This window comes from Peromyscus eremicus, chromosome 17 (genome assembly GCF_949786415.1).
Source record: "Peromyscus eremicus chromosome 17, PerEre_H2_v1, whole genome shotgun sequence".
Taxonomy (NCBI): Eukaryota; Metazoa; Chordata; class Mammalia; order Rodentia; family Cricetidae; genus Peromyscus; species Peromyscus eremicus.
Window position 1 is genome coordinate 46,933,836 of NC_081433.1, and position 18,911 is coordinate 46,952,746.

The following is an 18,911-nucleotide window of genomic DNA, read 5'->3' on the forward strand; positions in this document are numbered from 1 at the left end:
CTACACATCCCTGCAGCCTCTTGAAACATGAAAGACTTGGAGAGATGTATAGATAGTCAGCATTCATCCTGTGTATCTTAAATCCTCACATCTACAGAAGCAAGCTTTAGCCTAAAGCATGTCTGTTTATGAGCGCATTCCAGTGACTGCTGCGATAATGGAATCGCTGATACACTGCTCAGAGTGCTTGGGTAACCGTTCTTTTGTTATTAGGAAAGCAAATGGCATTTTTAAGATCAAAGTGGACACCTCCTGGAAGTTACATTTATTACAAAAGGCTAAAGTGTCTGCATTCCCAGGCATCAAAGGGACTTAACACAGAAAGACAGTAATATTCAATAGACCAGGGCAATTTCTGACAGGACAGCCACCACCTAAGTGGTTGATAGGAATGAGTGGTAATCTCATTCTGAAAGTTACCAGTTCTGTCAGAGCCAGGGTTAAGCAAAGTGCTTGATATTGTGATGGCCACAGCCAGGGTCAGTCTGACAAAAAATTCCACTGTCAGTGTGGGCACGGAGAATACTTTCAAGCTCTAGAGTGCTCTTTGGTGGAAGTGTGATCCCATTGTTTCTGAAAGCAGGGGCCTCATTTTGCTGTCATGGTGGAAGTGATGTAAAAGGTCAGTGTACTGAGTCACTATTACACTATTTGGAATGCCAGTATAGAGATGAATTCCAGCCTTTCAGACGTGGTGACCTGGATCATAGCAATTGCGCTGTAGACAGGCCCCTGTTATCTGCCTTCCAAGAAAAGTTCTGTGGTGTTTGTGGCTCTTCTGTTTGCAGATCCTGTGTCGGCTAGTTTTTTATGTCAATTTGATACAAGGTCATCTGGGAAGAAGGAACCTTAATCATGAAAATGTTTCTGTAAGACTGGCCTGGAGGTAAGTCTGTGGGGCATTTTCTTAATTAATGACTGATGTGGGAGGGCCCAGTCCCTTGTCGGTGGTGCCACCCCTGGGCTGGTGGTCCTTGATGGTATAAAAAAACAGACTCAAGCCATGGGAAGCAAACCAGTAAGCAGCTGTCTGAGAATTTCTATTGCTTGATGAAACACCAGGACCCGGAGCAAATAGGGGAGGAAAAGGTTTGTTTGGCTTACACTTGCACATTACTGCTGACCGTAGGAGGAAGTCAGGGCAGGAACTCAAACATAGCAGGAACCTAGAGGCAGGAGTTGATGCAGAGATCTTGTAGTGTTGCTTACTAGCTTGCTCCGCATGGGTTGCTCTGCCTGGTTCTTATAGAACCCAGGATGGCTGTCCCATGATAGAACCACTCACAATGACATGGGCCCTCCCACATCAATCACTACATAAGAAAACGCTCTACAGGCTTACCTACAGCCCGCCTTCACGGAGGTTCCCTCCTCTCAGATGTCTTTAGCCATGTCAATTTGATATTAAACTACCCAGCAGAGTAGTGCACCTCCATGACCTCAGCATCACTTTCTGTCTCCAGGTTCCTGCCTTGGGTTCTTGTCCTGAATCACTTGCATGATATAATACAAGCTGTAAGATGAAATAAACCCCATGTCCTTCCCAATTTGCTTTTGGTCAAGGAGTTTCATCATAACACTAGAAACCATAACTATGACATAGCCTCTCCTCCACTTAAAAAAATTCAATCAATTTTTTACTTTTTATTTTTTTTCTTATTTATTTTTAATTTATTTATCAAATTAAGAATTTGATAAATAAAAATGGCATGCATTTGTGGCTTATGACATGCTTTGAAACGCACATGCACACACCTGAGAGAGGGTTTAAATCAGACTTTAAGTTATGTACCAACTCATCACTTACTTATCCTACGTTAAGTGCCTCTGACAAAGATTTCTGATGGCAACCTTCAGGGACATCTGAGAAGCTGTTCTCAGCTGGGTCTGCTTCTAATCCTTCAAATAGATCCCTATACATTTTTATAGCAGTTCTGAATATTCATGGACATTGGTCAAAGCATATGGGAGAGCAATAAAGGCCCTTCATTATTTCTTTTCAAACACTTTCCAGTAATTTGAGAGGTTGAAATCCTAACTCCAGAAGCACTGCATAGTTAATAAACGTGTTTCATTTTACAAGAGAGATGACTTTCCTCCTGTTTTATCTTGTGACTGACATCTCAGATCCCCTTAACTCACCCAGGAGTTTATCTTTGTGGAGACTTGAACTGGAGGGAACATTTTCCTGGAAATTACTAAATGTTTATTAGAATTCAAAGGGTTAGTGTCAGCAAAGTTGCTTTAGTACTTGGTAACTTTCCTACTGCTAACTTTTATGGCTTCTATTATTGATAAAAAGACAGTATTGATTTGAATGCATCTTACATGGGTTCCTACAGAGTGGGAAAAGCCGTGATCACAGATATTTTTTTGCACACTAAAAAACTATACAAGAGTTTTAAAATGATAAAGATTTTATTGTGCTCAAGAGATATAGACTGGAGTAACTGGAATACACACTGGTCAATCTCTGTGCTAACTATTGGGAACACCTCACTGTTTACCATTAATAGTACTGATAGTTGTCACACTAAGCCTTCCTGCATCTTTCTCTTGAGATGTACAATTCTTATGTCACAATAAACATCACAATGAACATTGACTGTAGAAATCAGTCAATGAGTTAATGTAAGTTCATCTCTTCCAAGTACTTAAATTAGGAGAAGGGCGATTGATTATGTACTTTGGATTTGTTTTTCAATGGACGTCCCCAAGTTTAAGCTGTGGAAGTACATGCTTGGGAGCACAGGCTTTCATCAAAAGTAGATAATTCCGCTGGGCGGTGGTGGCGCACGCCTTTAATCCCAGCGCTCGGGAGGCAGAGCCAGGCGGATCTCTGTGAGTTCGAGGCCAGCCTGGTCTACAGAGTGAGATCCAAGACAGGCACCAAAACTACACAGAGAAACCCTGCCTCAAAAAAAAAAAAAAAAAAAAAAAAAGTAGACAATTCAAATGGGTATAGAATATAGCCTCCAGCTCCGGTTCCTACTTTGTACTAATCTTCCAATAAAAAACAAAAGAACTGTTTATTTGAATAGTCTTTTAGGGAAAATGGAGAAAATAAAGATCCTAAAAAATCAGAAGAGAATATCTTAAAGTGGAGAATGCAGTCTCTTTGTATTTTTTTTTTTAAAGGATATGTGTTTCTGTTTTTTTTCACCAACACACATTTTCCCTTATGCTTAGCAGCATTTAAGATGGTGGTCCATGTATTTAGCATAGCATGTAATTTTAATCTACTATAGCTTACAGGTCTGACCTTTCCATGGTGTTTTGCATATTGTTACCACCTGTTTTATTACATTTCATCAGAGATAATTGTCCTCAGGGGTCCTGAGTTTGACATGCCGGAAACATCACCTGTCATCTGCCCTCCCTCCCTTCCCCCCTCCCTCAGCCGCTACTCACTCGAAAGGGTCGCTGGGATCAGCCCTCTGGAGCTCTGGAGGGATGGGGATTCTTTTGTAGTACATTTCCCAGTCGAAGGCTCCTCGCATGGCATCCCCAGCTTGTGCCTCGTACCCAAAGTGATTGTGGTCAATGACATCGATCATGGGACACACGATGGTTTTGTGGTTTAGTGCAATTTGGTCTGAAAAATGAAAGCACAAAATGGGAAATGACATGCCTGCCTAGGTCATCTATCATTTTCCAGCCAAGAGGAGCCCACAGCTCCTTTTAATGCATAACACTTGCAGCCTTGGCGTCTCCCTGTCGTCATTAGAGCACTTTGCAGGAATCTCCAGACGTCGGACTTAACACGATGGGACAGTGATTAGGTACAATTAGAGTTGTTATATTTTCCTTTAAGAAAGTTAGGTCCCAGAGAGACTCGCAGAAGTCCATTTAGCTCTACTCTGTCACATTTTTGCTCTGACCTGTCCCCAATCTGTCATTTTAACGTGCCTCCAACATGCGCGGAGTATAAACAGTACTTGTGTTCCTCCAAGCATACAGCTGAAGCCTGCTGAGAAAATACTGGCCTGCTTTCTGAAGGTTCCAAAATGTAAATATTTAACTTCATGGTTTTTATAGCATCGAATCATAAAACAGTTATGATGACTGCTCCCTGCAGAATGCCAACCAATCATATATAAAATTCTTGGCTGTCAAGTTGGACAGAGACTTGGTTGAGACACTGTTCTTCGAGACTGACTTTATTTATCAGCGCTGTACACGTTTTATTTTTTTTCCATCCAATTAAAAAACACCATTAGACCACACGGTACTATTGCTACGATGCTGCTGGTAAACCCACGAGCAATTACAGGGCGGTTTATACCCATTCTCCTTCTAATACTCCCACTGTCCATGAAAAGTGGCTGCGGTTGTCATCCTGTTTATATACAGGGAAGCTGAGCTCAGAGAAGTCACATGACTTGTCAAGGGCTACTCAGCTTTGGGGAATAATCATCAGCATGCAGCCGCTGCCTAACTCTCCAGTTCTCAAACCTGCCTTTCTAGGTTGTCATGGCACGTCTCCTAGCAGACAGGTGATTTTTCTCTTCTTTCCAGTTCTAGCTTCTTGCCTTTCTAGCCAGATATTTTTTATTGTGATAGAATTAACAGGCACTGCAGGAAACTGGCATTTGTTTATGTTGGTGCATGTAGACTAGCAATACATGAAGTATCTTTTTTTTTTCCCTCCTCTCAAGAACACGTGTTTAATCAGTTTATTACAACACTGCCGTCTGACAGGCAGGATGTTGAAGTATGAACACCTGCTCTCTTGTTATTTGGAAAACCTTTGGATGTGGCGTGTGACATTTAACAAAGGGTATCATTTAGAAATATGATGGGAGTTGGTTATTTCTGTGTATTTTTTTTCCCTCAGAGATCCTGAAGCTAATGTAACCTGTGTGAGAGATCAGCTTTTTATAGTAAGGAAACTGTCCATTTACATTGGAAGTTTCTGCTTACCATAGAGCAGGAAGCAAAAGGTTTTATTGGCTATAATAACAGGTGACATTTTATCACACTGATATAAGAGTATGGAGAGGAAAAAAATCCCATAGTGAATTTCTCTTGCAATTACACATGTTCATTCATTCATTCATTAATTCATGTTACAGTAATCATTTACTGAGGAAAACAATGGGTCAATCATTTTCTTGATTGTAAGGCTACTGTAGAGAATAATACCACAAACACCACTGTATTCAGGAATGGGGCAAAAATTATAAAATGTATATAGTGTTACAAGAAAAATAAGACAGAAAGAACAGTGGTAAGGGGGATACAGAATACTGGAGTGTGGAAATGGAGTCAGTTTTAGACCATGACCCCAGGGAGCCTCAGAGAGCCTGGGGGTTGTATTTCTGTTATTGCCAGCTAATTAGCAGATGCACGATTTCAAGGTAACTGCCACCATGGGCTCTCTGAGCATCCGTTCTCACCAGGGCAAGTCTTATGATGGGCTTTAGTTTTATCTAAGTGGCATTTTCCCCAGAGGATGGTGGAGACCATCAGAGTAAGGTTGGAAACATCTCGTCAATCAGCTCTGCAGCTTTTAGTATCATGGTTTCAGTGAGTTTCTTCCATCAAATTCAGAACCAGCTTGATTTACAAGTTCCTTGACCAACAAGGAGTCCCAAGGTGATCCAAAGAGAATGAGTCTGTTAAATTAACTGTCAACGTTCCCTTCAAATTTCCTTTCAGCTCTCATCCAGCTGGACTAGCTCGGGGTGAAAGCCGCATGACTAATTTTTCATCCAAGGCTGGTGCCTACATTTCAATTTCCAGGGATCAAACAAACAGACTCAATAGGAAATTGAAATTCAGGTATAATCCCCAAGGTGAAAAATGAACCAAGAAGCAGCGATGTGGCTCCGCCTGTTTCTTCATTTTGGATGATGTATCCAGATACTGATAGAGGGAAATAAAAAGAGATAACATCCCAAGCTTGAATCATTTCTTATCCATCAGGCCCACAGGAAATGAAATCCTTTAATGAGAAAGAGTGGGCTGTGGGTGTCTCTTATGCTCTTTTGTCTACCCCCCCTTTCCCCTGTGATTCATAGTGAACAATCAGAGGGTTGATAATTGGCATTTAGGGATTGCTTTAGTTCATATAGAAATCCGACCTTTGGTTGACTTGTTAGAGCATTCAACAGCATACAGGTCAAATTCAGTTTGAGGGACTCTTGCTGTTGCTAATGAAATTCTAAATGTCTGTGTCCTTGGATGAAGCACGTTTAATTAAAGGCTCACAGGAGTCTCTGGCTGTTGTGGTCCTGGTATCCTGTTGATTGCGAAGGCTAGGCAGTCACCTGTGCAGAGGCATAAGGACCGGTAATTTTTGGAGAGGGTGTTAGTGGCTGGGTATTGTGTTTTACATCCTGTCTGGTTGTCACTGAGTCCCCCTTTCTTGTTTTTTTTTGCTGATGGAGCTTGGCTGGTTGAAACTGAAATCCCATATAATAGTTAATAACAGAGCACTCTTTCTGAGTGGTGGCGGTGAAGGCGGTTGTCACTGGCTTTATTTATAAAGCCAGGGATGTAGTTACAATAAAACTTGCTTTGGAGAAATCTAAGATAATAAGAAAGGAGTGTAATATATATGTACTAAGAACTTTCTAGAAAGAATTTCTTTAGGTATGCGATTTCTTTCTTAGGCACAATGGGGGGTTTTCTGTCTGACTTCATTGTAAACTAACAAAACAACAATATCGAGGTTTGAATTGAGCGGCAGTTGGAGTTTCTAGCTTGACTGATGGCCAGTTTGCTTATGTCTCTAGTGGTTCAGTGTGATGTGACATGACATGCTTTGCTTCCCTCTCTCGGTTAGCCATAACTGATCATTCAAGACTCATCATTGCCTGCACAGCAGCTCAGTGTTTGAGTGACTCTGTGTGAATATGGAGGATTACACATTTAAGGATGTAGGATAGTACCAGGACTGGAAAGAAAAACAAAAGGACAATGGCATTGTATATCTTAAAAGAGCAGAGCCAGGCGGATCTCTGTGAGTTCGAGGCCAACCTGGGCTACCAAGTGAGTTCCAGGAAAGGCGCAAAGCTACACAGAGAAACCCTGTCTCGAAAAACCAAAAAAAAAAAAAAAAAAAAAAAAAAAAGATAGCGAATCCCTTAGATTTTTATATCCTGGGGCTGAATAATTTTCCTCCTTTCTTAACCGTCTTGTGATAACTGTTATAACTGTATATATGTATATACATGGGCATGTGTATTTTGATCTTATTCTAATTATAGGATGACTGAAAAATAGTTTGAGGGTATTTTTTTTTATTCTAGTGTTTACCCAACAAATGTAACTGCAATGAAAGAAGTGGTATAATATAATAGAAACCTTCCTAACCTTAAGTTAGATTGCTCCTGGTCCTCTCTGAAGTCCTACCTAATGCAGTTATACCTATTTGTCATCAGCGGTGACTAAAATACAATTCAAACTCAAGCCTTTGTTGACTGCAACATTTACAGAAGAAACTTTGCACTCCATTAGCAGCGCCCAACTGCCAGTCTCCTGGGTCCAGTGTGCCACTGGGAGAAGGATGGTGAGGTAGCATACTCACTGAGGAGTGGGGGCAGCCAGTTCACATTGACCTCACAGTGGGAGTCCAGGAAGGTCAACACCTTGCCTCTGGCCATCGAAGCTCCCAGGAGTCGGGTCCGGATGAGTCCTTCCCTTTTCTTGGTGCGAACGATTCTCACTTTGGAAAACCGAGCCATGTAATCTTCTAACTTATCCTTCAAGTGTTCTAGGAAGGAAAAAATACACAGGAAGAATGCCAAACATTAGTTACAGCGGACTCCTTTGTGGATGCTCTGCATAGAGCATATGTGAACGGTGAATCCAAGTGGAACAATTTCAAAGTCTGTGTTTCTGCTCTCTTCATCTGGAGGAAGATGCTAATAAGATTTTATGCTTAGGGGTTTTTGTATTTTTATTTCCCCCAAAGCTCCATAAACCACAAATGTTGCCCTTTGAATTCAATGGATGGCGGTGGTACACCAGAGCTCAGTCATGCAGCTAATGTTGGCCAGTGGCCACCATGTTAATCCTGGCCAGCTCGTGCCAAGATGAGCATCGGCCTTCTAGCTCCTGCTGTGCAAAGTCAGATGAACATCCTGGCATGTGGGCTCTTCCCGACAAGAGGGCTCTTTACAGCAAAGTTTTGCTTGGTATTTTGTGTGCTGATAACAGTGCACGCAAAACAAGAAGGGAAAATATCTGTTAAATCAGTAAGAACCACACAGCTTCCCACTCTGCAAGGCAATAGAAAACTGAGAAGCAAGTCCGGTTCTGGCTCCTAACTGGAACTGGAAATGTGACTCACTTGGTGTTGAAATAGATGGGGAGAAGAAAGGCAAAAGAAATCCTGTATTGTCATCTTGAATGTTGCTAGCTAAGATTTGGAAATCACTTGCACTTCTTAAAATTGGAAATGTTTCTTTCCTAATTAAAACCAAATGGTGGGGGCAAAATGAATTAAAAAGCCTCTATGTACGTGGTAAGGTATTTTCTATTGGTGTTAAAACCCCACCAATCTTTCAGTTCTTCTAAAGCCAAATGATGTATTTGGTGATTTTATTTTTGTGCAATATGGACTTACATATTTTTATTTCTTGATGCTACTAGTCCATGTACAAGATACAGTGTTGGCTAGTTTTATGTCAACTTGACACAAGCTGAAGTCATCTGAGAGGAGAGACCCTCAATTAAGAGAAATGCTTCCATAAGACTGAACTGCAGTCAAGACTATAGCACATTTTCTTAATTAATGATTGATGGGAGAGGGCCCAGCCCATTATGGGTGGTGCCAACCTTGGGCTGGTGGTCCTGGGTTCTATAAGAAAGCAGGCTGAGCAAGCCATGGGGAGCAAGCCAGTAAGCAGCACTCCTCCATGGCCTCTGCATCAGCTCCTGCCTCCAGGTTCCTGCCCTGCCTGAGATCCTGTCTTCACTGCTTTTGATGATGAACTATCATACGAAAATGTCAGTGAAATAAACTATTTCCTCCAAGTTGCGTTTGTCATGGTGTTTCATCACAGCAATAGAAACCCTAACTAAGACCGATACTATGAGGATTTTTCTGGGATTTCTGACAAGTGTAGCCTAATAGTCACCAAACTCGTGTTTTAGAATGCAGTATGCTATTATTTATTTATTTTTAACGTTCAATCTTTTTTTATATGTATCTGTAATCAGAGTAAATATTCCAGAGACAGAGACAATATGAAAAGCCAAGATCCCCACAAATTGCCAATTCCATAATAATACCAGGTAAGGAAAATTGCCTGGAAGAACTTCCAGAAAAAGAATTCAAAAGAATGATTGTAAGTATGTTCAAGCAACTCAAAGAAGGCATGTGTATATTCCAGGAGATCAAAACAAAGAAATGAGCGAGAAAGTTAACCCAAGATATGAAAATAGAACCCAATACAGTGGTAGAGTTGCTGATCAAACCCAAACTAAAATGATGCTGCAAATAAAAATGATGCTGCAAGTAAAAATCTCAATAAACCGAATAAAAACCTCACTGCAAAGTCTCCTGTGCTCATGGATTGGTAGGGTTAATAATTCCAACATAATTCTGCACAGAATTTGAAAAACAAAACCAAACAAAGCCCCCAAATTTGTATGGAAACACAAAAGGTCAGAGTGGCTACAACAATCCTGAACAAAACAAAACAAAACAGAAATAAATGGCTGCGGGAAATGGCTGGAGGTATCATGACCAGGCTGCAGCGGGTAGTTCAAAACCCATGGCTACATGTATGGGTCTGGTTCAACTTGCTGGGTCACAAAACAAAATAAAAAGTTGTGAAGGTAGGAAAAGAACTCGTAGAGATGAGAAGAAGTTGATAGGGGTGGAAGGGAGATAAAGGACAGAAGGGTGAGAGTAACTAGAATACATTACATTTCTGTATCTATGAAATTTTCATATAACAAAATTAATAATAATAATAACAAATACAAAACTGCTTATGCAGAAATCCAGCTGCACACATTTGCATCACTCCCATGTAACTTGAGGGACAGGAGGACTGAGATAGCCTTTCTGTTCCTTATATTGGTTGTTATGCATATTAAGACCCATTGTCTCAGGCCCTGGAATGTCATGACCTTTGCCTGTATCCACTAAACAGTGGGAAGATAACTCATGAATCTGCAAACCTTAGGCCCTTCATAGCTCTTCACATAGACAGCAGACTCCTGAACATTGTAGGTGGCCGTTTTGAAACACGTGGAGTTCTTACTAAGCACAGAGAACTCTATAGGAAGCAAATGTATAATTTCCCATGGCTGACTAATTCATGGCAGGTATAACCTAGCTTTCCTTTAACTAGCCCCACGTCTGTTTTTGTTGAAACAAGCTTTCTTGTAGACAAGGTCTTGTAGACCCTGACTTCCATCCATGATGGAGTGTAAACTAAAAGGTGAAAGAAACCTCTTCTTCCCGAAGCTGCTTTTGATTATGGCATTTTATCACAGCAATAGAAATCTAGCTGAGACAGAGTATACAGTCTTACAGTGGGTTTTGGAAGAGAGAATGTAGTAGATTATCACTTTATACAAAAACATTTTTGTATTTTGAGAAGAGAGTAAAAAGCGATTTTATAAACTATGTAGCATGTCTATAATGTATATTTATTTCAGCTCATTTACTACAAATTTGACTTGCATATTCATTACTTCAGTTATTGATAAGGTACTGCATACAGCATATCATGGTAATATTTAAGCACTATTTTCCTTTTTCACAAAACATTCTCAAGAGCTATTTAAAAATGAGTTTTGTCTGCGATTACAAATATTTCTCTTTGTCTGCAATCACAAATATTTCTCATATAATTCACATTTGCATTTATAATGTTCCCTAAGCTTTTTGTATAAAAATGAAGAAATCTTAGCATAATTTATAGCTTATAATTGTTCTGTTTAAATTAACCTGCAGTGTGAACTTTTCATTCTTGAAATAGTGTATTTATGTAATTTATTCTGATGTTGTAATTGTTGCCTCCAAAAAGAGAAGAGCTGTAAATAGAAAATGGGTAAGTTGTAGAAGTCTTTTCTATGAAACATTGTTTTTAAGTATTATGAGTTTGTGTATGATTGATGCATCTTCATGCAATGAAAACATCTTTTTTAACAACTTAGTTCTATTATTACATTTAAAACCCTCTCCTTATTGCAATAGGTAAGGCAAATGGTTTACAGATGTCATTTGTAATTCAGTTCTTGTTTCAAAATTCCTATATCTTAAAATGAGCAGGACAAAGTCAGAGGTTTAATGTCATATTATTTGACCTTGAAAAACTTAAGAATTGGGCCAAAAATGATGAATTCTGTAATTATTTTGTATTTGGGTCTTTTGTCTGTGTACCATATGGATGCAGTGTCCTTAGAGGCCAGAAGAGGGCATCAGATCCCTTGGGAGTGTAGTCACAGATGGTAGTGAGCTACATGTGGATGTTAGGGCTCAAATCTGGGTCCCTGGAAGAGCAGACATGCTTTTAACAGTGGAGCCATCAGCCCACCCCAGACTAGGAAGCATTTTAATTGTTCACAACTATAAAACATAGCACAGTTTTTAAAAAAGAGTTATTTGTGTGTGTGTATGCTTGTGTTCTTGTGTGTGTTTGTGTGAGTGTATGCACACTTGTGTGTCTGGGTACCTATGGAGGACAAAAGAGAATATCAGAGCCTTGGAGCTGGAGATACAGTGTTTGCGAGTCACCTGACTTATGTGCTCAGATGGGAACTCCGGTCCCCATGATTGAGCAGTAAGTACTCCTAACCACTGAGCACTCTCTCCACCCTGATGTAGTCTTTTAATTTAAAAGAAAAAGAACCTGATGCACTATAACATTTGAGTCATCATTGTTGGTATGGTAGAACAGATACACACATTCCTATGGACGGTATTTTAATTTCACCTATTCTAGTTAAAATTATGAAATCCCCAAAGCAAAGCTTACCAGCTTAGTAATTTCAAGTGCAGTATTCACATTCTTGTGGAATTTATCTCTGGAAGTTTTTCTTTTCTATATAACTCTCTGTTAAAACAGTAACTAAACAGTAACTGACTATGTATCTCTCCTCCCCATCCTTGGGAAACCGCTATCTTACTTATTTTATTATGTTATAATTTTATTTATTATATGTTTGACTACTATAGATGGGTAATAAATAGAATCATAAGATATTTGCTTTATGATGACTGTCTTCTTTAATTCAGTACAATTTCTTTAATTCAGCGCGTGTGTCATAATTTCTTTCTCTCTATATATACAAAATAAATATAATATAACAAATACATAATATATTTTGTGCAAAATATATATTTCCTATGTTAGGAGTGAAGAACCTAGGGCATTCTGAATGCCATACAAGCTCTCTACTTCATTCTTAGGGTTTCCTTACCCTACTACTCTTTTTTTTTTTTTTTTTTTTTTTTTTTTGGTTTTTTCGAGACAGGGTTTCTCTGTGTAGCTTTGCGCCTTTCCTGGAACTCACTTGGTAGCCCAGGCTGGCCTCGAACTCACAGAGATCCGCCTGGCTCTGCCTCCCGAGTGCTGGGATTAAAGGCGTGCGCCACCACCGCCCGGCACCCCTACTACTCTTTACTAGAGTAAGTGCTATTTGATTATATTAGTATTCTATCTTTTGATTATTCATTCATCAGTTGGTGGACATTTGGATGGATTCTACCTTTTGTCATCTGTGGATGAGGTAGCTATGGAAGTGGAAGAGCTGGATCACATACAACTCTAGTGTCAGTGCTTTGAAGATCCGCCATATTGCTATTTTTCCATGGTAACTACACCACTTCCAATTGCCATCACCAGCATACAAAGGAACCTACTCAGCTTAACATCCAGATAACTCTTTGTAAGTTGTGAACCTAAGCAATTTTAGTTGCACGTGGAGGAAAGCTAGCCTACCAAATAACAGTTATTCTGTAAAAATGAGTGTTGATGATTAAAATATTTTCAACATAGAATATAACCATCAAAATAAGAAATAATATAGAAATTAAAGTTTCAGATTAAAATGATTTCTAAGCAAAGACTGTAACTTGTATTCTCTCTCACTGCAAAATAGATGATTTAGCATCCCAGTATTTGAAAATGTGCCCCTTATCACCACAGAATTAATAAAAACTGGTTTCCATATATCTGTGCCAAATCCTCTTTGACTGCCCTTCCCACCTCCCATCCTAGACATGGGGTCTTCTTCTACTTGGTAAGTCTCAGGGTCTCTGCCTCTTAGCAGTTCTATCAGGGAGCTAAATGACACTTTGTACCTAATTACCTTTCTGAGTTAATCCTCCATTTTCAGGAACTCATCTTTAAATATCTCATCCTCTTCCCATTATTCTAAGCAAACTCACTTCTCATCTTTCAGTAATTCCTCTCATCATCAAGGCTTTCCTAAAATCTATTTTTATGAGATTATTTATCTTGAGCTGTAAGGCAGAGACCTAAAAAGTGACTCTAATGAAGGGAATTTCTCTCCAGTGCCAACTTTGTGTTTCTATTTTCTAAAGTCCTGGAAGGTGAAGATCTCAATCTTAAGTTTCATTAATTTACAGGAATTTCAGTGTTTCTGTATTGTGTTTTGCCTAACGCCATGTTACATGATTCTTCAACTTATTTTTGTTGTATTACTACATTAACGCTGATGTTAATGGGTGATTTATTTGAACCTGTGGTGCACACATTCACAACTGGGATAAGTAGCCTTCTGTGAACTGGTTTCCTAGAGTGATCATTTCCAAAAATTGAGAGTTAGAGCAATTTTGTTTCCTCATGAAAAACAACGAATGATTTTGTGCTATTTGTTTTTCTCGGACGAAATGTGGGGCCAGGAATGGTAGCTATGTGTCAGAACAAGTGCAAGGAATTATGAGCAACATCAGTGATCCATGAAGAAGGTCAGGTCACAGCCTCTCAGGGGAAACAAGGGCATGTATCACAGCAGCAAGGTACGTGGAGCCCAATTCCCAAATCAAGGGTCTTATAAGATATCTTTAAAAAATTTAAAGTGATAAAACCCAAGTGAGAGAGTATAAGTTAATCTTTAGTTGCTTATAAAACATAAAGTGCAGGTGAGAAAGAAAACAAAACCAAGTAAAACTCGCACAGATATCAAACGGGAGCTGTGAACCTTTGCATTTACTGAAAGCATCAGTGGCTCTGCATGGAAAATATACAACCATGCACAGGAAAGATTAATTTCTTTTCTTCTGTCTTCTCTGAAGAATTTATTCAAATCATTGGGTGGGGATGCTATATGGGTAGACTTACATGGACTATAATATCAAATTAACGTTTGTTCTAGTGATTGAATAATGCTACCAATAAGTGCCAACCGACTCTGAAGACCTCAGGGATTTGGCTGGACTTCACAATAAATAAGGACAAATTGGAAAGAATGCCACTGAACAGTTGGTGTGAGAAAAAGCACTGTGTCAAAATTTCAATTTAGTGGAGAGCAGAACTAAATTAAAGATCTGGGAATTGGTCCTGTTTTCAAGGCTGCAGAAACTCCCAGTTCTTAACGATATTCTTGTAGTGCAATATAGAAGGAGGCGTGCAGGAAATGGTTTGTCTGCCCTCGTTGAAGAGAATTGAGCTGCTAACGATATGTCCTCTTCAGGAACCCGTCCATTACTTGATAACACTATTAAGGAATGAAAAGGAAACGGACCACACAAGATTTGGTCTTGGCTCAAAATTTATATATGAGAATATTGAAAGGACCAAAGCTGAGCCTGAGATTCTTGAATAATAAGCAATAAAATTTGACAGCATAATGGATGAATATAATAATAAACATGTCCACATAAATTGAGTGCTTGCAATAATGCCAGACACTATTCTAAGATGCATTCATGTGCTAATTATTTAATCTTCATTTTATGGATAAGGAAAATTATCCTTACTAATAAATGAGGACAATGAGTGTCAGGTAATTTAAAAATTTTTCTAATGTCACACAGCAAAATAATTCCTGGAATATTTTAAGCATTAAAAAGACACAGTGAGACATTTGCAGACTTGATTGCCAAGTTCTTATACCAGCTGCTTTTTCTCCCCTATTCAGCTTTTCCTGGGACCCAGCCTCAGCAGCCAGCTGTACCCACAGGTGCTGGTGGCAGGTTTTTCTGCCCCCCCCACCACTCTTCCTGTCCTAGTACCTTGCCCATGGTCATCAGTGTCTAGAAATCTCACCTCTGCCCAGTCATCTGTCCCAAGTCCTAACCCAAGCATCCACACAGCCACCTTGATCCCAGCAATCCCCCAATAGTCCCTTAATTGGAATCACCCGGGCTCCCTCACTCACACATCAATACCATATATCTGAAAGAGAGAGCTTCAAGCACTCCCTACCTCGATCAGAAACCAACCAAGACAGGATGATATAAAGAACGGAGCCAAACTCCCATTCAACGGTGGTGGACTGGAAACTCATACCAAACTCGTAACCAACAGCCTATCTCCAGGGGTCCAGGTCCCAGCACAAAAAATACAATCAGTATGAAAGACAAGACGCCGGGTGTTGGTGGCGCACGCCTTTAATCCCAGCACTCGGGAGGCAGAGGCAGGAGGATCTCTGTGAGTTCGAGGCCAGCCTGGGCTACCAAGTGAGTTCCAGGAAAGGCACAAAGCTACACAGAGAAACCCTGTCTCGAAAAACCAAAAAAAAAAAAAAGAAAGACAAGACAAAATATGCCTCAAAAATATTGTCAGTCCTATAGTAATGCTGCCCACCGAGAGCAAGAGAGATGAGTCTAAAGTGCAGAATTTAAAAGAACAATTAGAAACATGTCCAAGGAATTCAAGGACTTTAAAAAGGACACAAATTAAGAGCTGAATGAACTTAAGGAGGACAAGGATACACCCCTGATTGAGGTTGAAGAAAACACAAACTAATGACTAAATAAAATAATGAAGATAATTCAGGGTATGAAAAGTGAATTCAACAAACGGATTGAGAAAACCCAAGCTGAAACGAAGACAGAAATGAAAAATTTGACATCTCAAAAAACAAAGCAAAATAAAACAACAACAACAACAACAACAACAACAACAAATTTACAAACAGAATGGATCATGTAGAAGACAGACTACCAGGATTTTAGGACAAGGTAGACATAGACCTCTCGGACCAAGAACATGTTAAGTTCAGAAAAGACAAAACCTCATGAATGGGAACAGTAGGCAACACACACACACACACACACACACACACACACACACACACACACACACAATTAGAAGAAAAAAACAGAAGGAGAAGCATTCTAGGTCAAAAGCATAGAACACATCTTTTGCATTCCCCATACACTTATACAAATCCTCCGATGTGTGTAACTCGAAGTGTCTGGGGAAGCAGGGAAGTAGAAAGGGACCACTGGGGGCGGTGGACTAAGAGAGGGTGATAGTAGTGTATGGGTGATAGGAAGCAAGCAAAGGAAATGAGAGGGGGAGCTAAGGGCTAAGGAAGGTGATAGGAGCGTAAAATTGAGGATTTGTGGGGGGAGGGGGTCAATAACCTTCAGGATGCTTGAAAAAGCTGCATGGAAACACACTATTTTATAAGCTTTCAAACTATGCATTATTTTAAAAATAGTTTAATTGAAGTTACACCAACACAGGACTGGGGCATGTGTGGTAATCCTCTCTTCGGAAACCACTGAAAATCAAACAAAAACTCAAGTCCCAGGTGTAGACTATCTCTCTTCAAGTTGTCAGTCAAGGGGAGTCCAAGGGGCCCCCTCAAATAATACTGCTACTGCCATTGTACTTGGCTGCCCACTGGAACTTGAGAGTAAGACCCTATTACTGAAGACACCATGAGAAATCAAGCTGGTGTCGTACTGGGAGCCTCCTGAAGACTAGCTGTCACAGAACTGCAAGGTGCTAGGCTGGCTGATGGGAAAGAACGGTACCACCATGATGGTTCCATTCTTTTTTCTTAACCATCATGAATTTGCTCTTCTTTATGGCTGAATAATATTCTCTTGAGTATATATGACAGTGGATGTTTCAAAATTCATGGACACCAAGACTGATTTAGTAACTTGGCTATTGTGAATAGTGCCTCAGTAAACTGCGTATTTATATAACCCTTTTGTATACTGATTTGACTTGCTTGATTATATATTTGTATATGTATACACACACACACACACACACACACACACACACACAACCACTATAACACATCATAGCTTAACTCTTAGGTTTTTAAAAAACTTTCATAGTGTTTTCCATAGTATCCATTGTTGATGTAATTTACATTTATGTCAACAGTGTATAAGGGTTCCTTTGGACACATCCTTACCAGTATTTGTTAAATAACCAATAGTAGCCATTGGATTGAATATCAGTGAGATTTGGTATGTGTTTCCCTGATGGCTATGGAAGCATCATTTTTCACAGTTTCATTGGCCGTTTGTGCTTCAGGAAGGGTCGGCCTACTTTTGTCTATGTATTGATTGTACTACTTGATTGTTACTTTTTTGAGTTCTTTATATATTCTAAATATTAGTTCTCTGTCATACGTATGCTTAGCAAGTTTTTTCTCTGACTCGGAAGGTTTTCTGTTTACTCTGTTGATTTTTTTCTTTCCACCTAGAAACTTGTTGACTTGGTCAGACCCCAAACTCTGAAATTGCTGGAGTGAAACACAAGGGGAAATGGTTTAGGACACTGGCGTGGACGTTGTCAGGAATAGTGTGTTCTGACAACTCGGGAAACAAAAGCAAGACCTGACATAAGGGACCTCCCTCCAGTTTTTATTGAAAAGGAGCTGGGATCAAACTGCCAAGCTATCGGTATGTCTTTTGACATTCTTTCTTCCTTCCTTACAAAATGAATGAACTAGCTATGCACCTGATGAGGCTGGGGATCTCATCATTTCTTATCTGCTTCAAGGGGAACCTCCTCAGAAATCCCATTGTTACTTATTATTCCGAGTGACTCTGTCATCAACAAAAGTGTTGCAAAATCCCCCTCTTCGAAAGCCAGCTCTCCCTGCCTCCAACCCTCCAGTTTCTGTCCTATTCTTCACATCCTTTTTGCAGTAGCAGTCTGTGGGGGAGTTGTTAGACCTGCAGTCTCTGCTCTTACAACACCCCCCCATTCTCTCTGAAGCCATCCCTTTTATTTATTCAGAAAGTTCTTTGGTGTCGGCATGAACAGCACTGCCCTAGATAGCCCGATCATTTTCTTTAGGAAATAGGCACTAATTTACTTTCAAAGGGACTCTGCTGACAGAAGCATCTTTTATTTAGTCTTTGAGTAGAAGGATGTATGAGGAAACTTAATACAGAAGTAGAGTGGAGAGGACAAAGCCAGGTATTTTGAAGGAAATGATTTTAAAGATTATTGAAAGAAGAGAAAATTCATTCTAAGGTAGAGAGGTCTAATTGTGAACGAAAGTCCTTCTGTGGCCGCCTTGTAGGGTTAATTTTGACTGAGATTCAGACTTTGCCACTAGACCCAGCAAGGCAGGGGTCATGTGGAAAGATAAAGATCCTGGAAAATGTATGAAGTGGCAAAAGCCTCTGGCTTGAGTAATTGAAAGCCAAACTGGACAAAGCAGTATGAAATATAATTTGGCCCTCTTCTCCGGGGAACGGAGAAAATGATCTAATAGGTCTTTTCCATCTGCGCTTTTTGTGACCTCTGGCTGTTAACATCATTCTTCCTCGTTATGTCAGAATGAATTGCCTATTTACAGCTGAACTCTTGAAAGCGATTTTTTTTCTCTCTAGGTAAGACAACAGCCTAGCATTGGCCACATGCACTTCATTTCAACTTAGTCAATGTCCAAAGAGTCATTTTTAAACAGGTGATATTATTTCCAGGAAATTTGGCCGACTTGCTTGGTACATGGGATCCTTTTATGGTCAAGCCAGACTGCCTCCAAAC

The 18,911-nt window shown here is 39.8% G+C and overlaps 1 protein-coding gene across 1 annotated transcript in view; it reads right to left on the reverse strand.

The window, feature by feature from the left end:
* Positions 1–18,911, reverse strand: part of Galntl6 (polypeptide N-acetylgalactosaminyltransferase like 6) — a 767,544-nt gene that overhangs the window by 183,972 nt on the left and 564,661 nt on the right. The window contains exons 6-7 of the mRNA XM_059244461.1: positions 7,535–7,720; positions 3,412–3,595 (exon numbers count right to left, since the gene is read on the reverse strand). Of these exons, the coding sequence (XP_059100444.1) occupies positions 3,412–3,595; positions 7,535–7,720 (370 nt within the window). The remainder of the gene's footprint in view (positions 1–3,411; positions 3,596–7,534; positions 7,721–18,911) is intronic.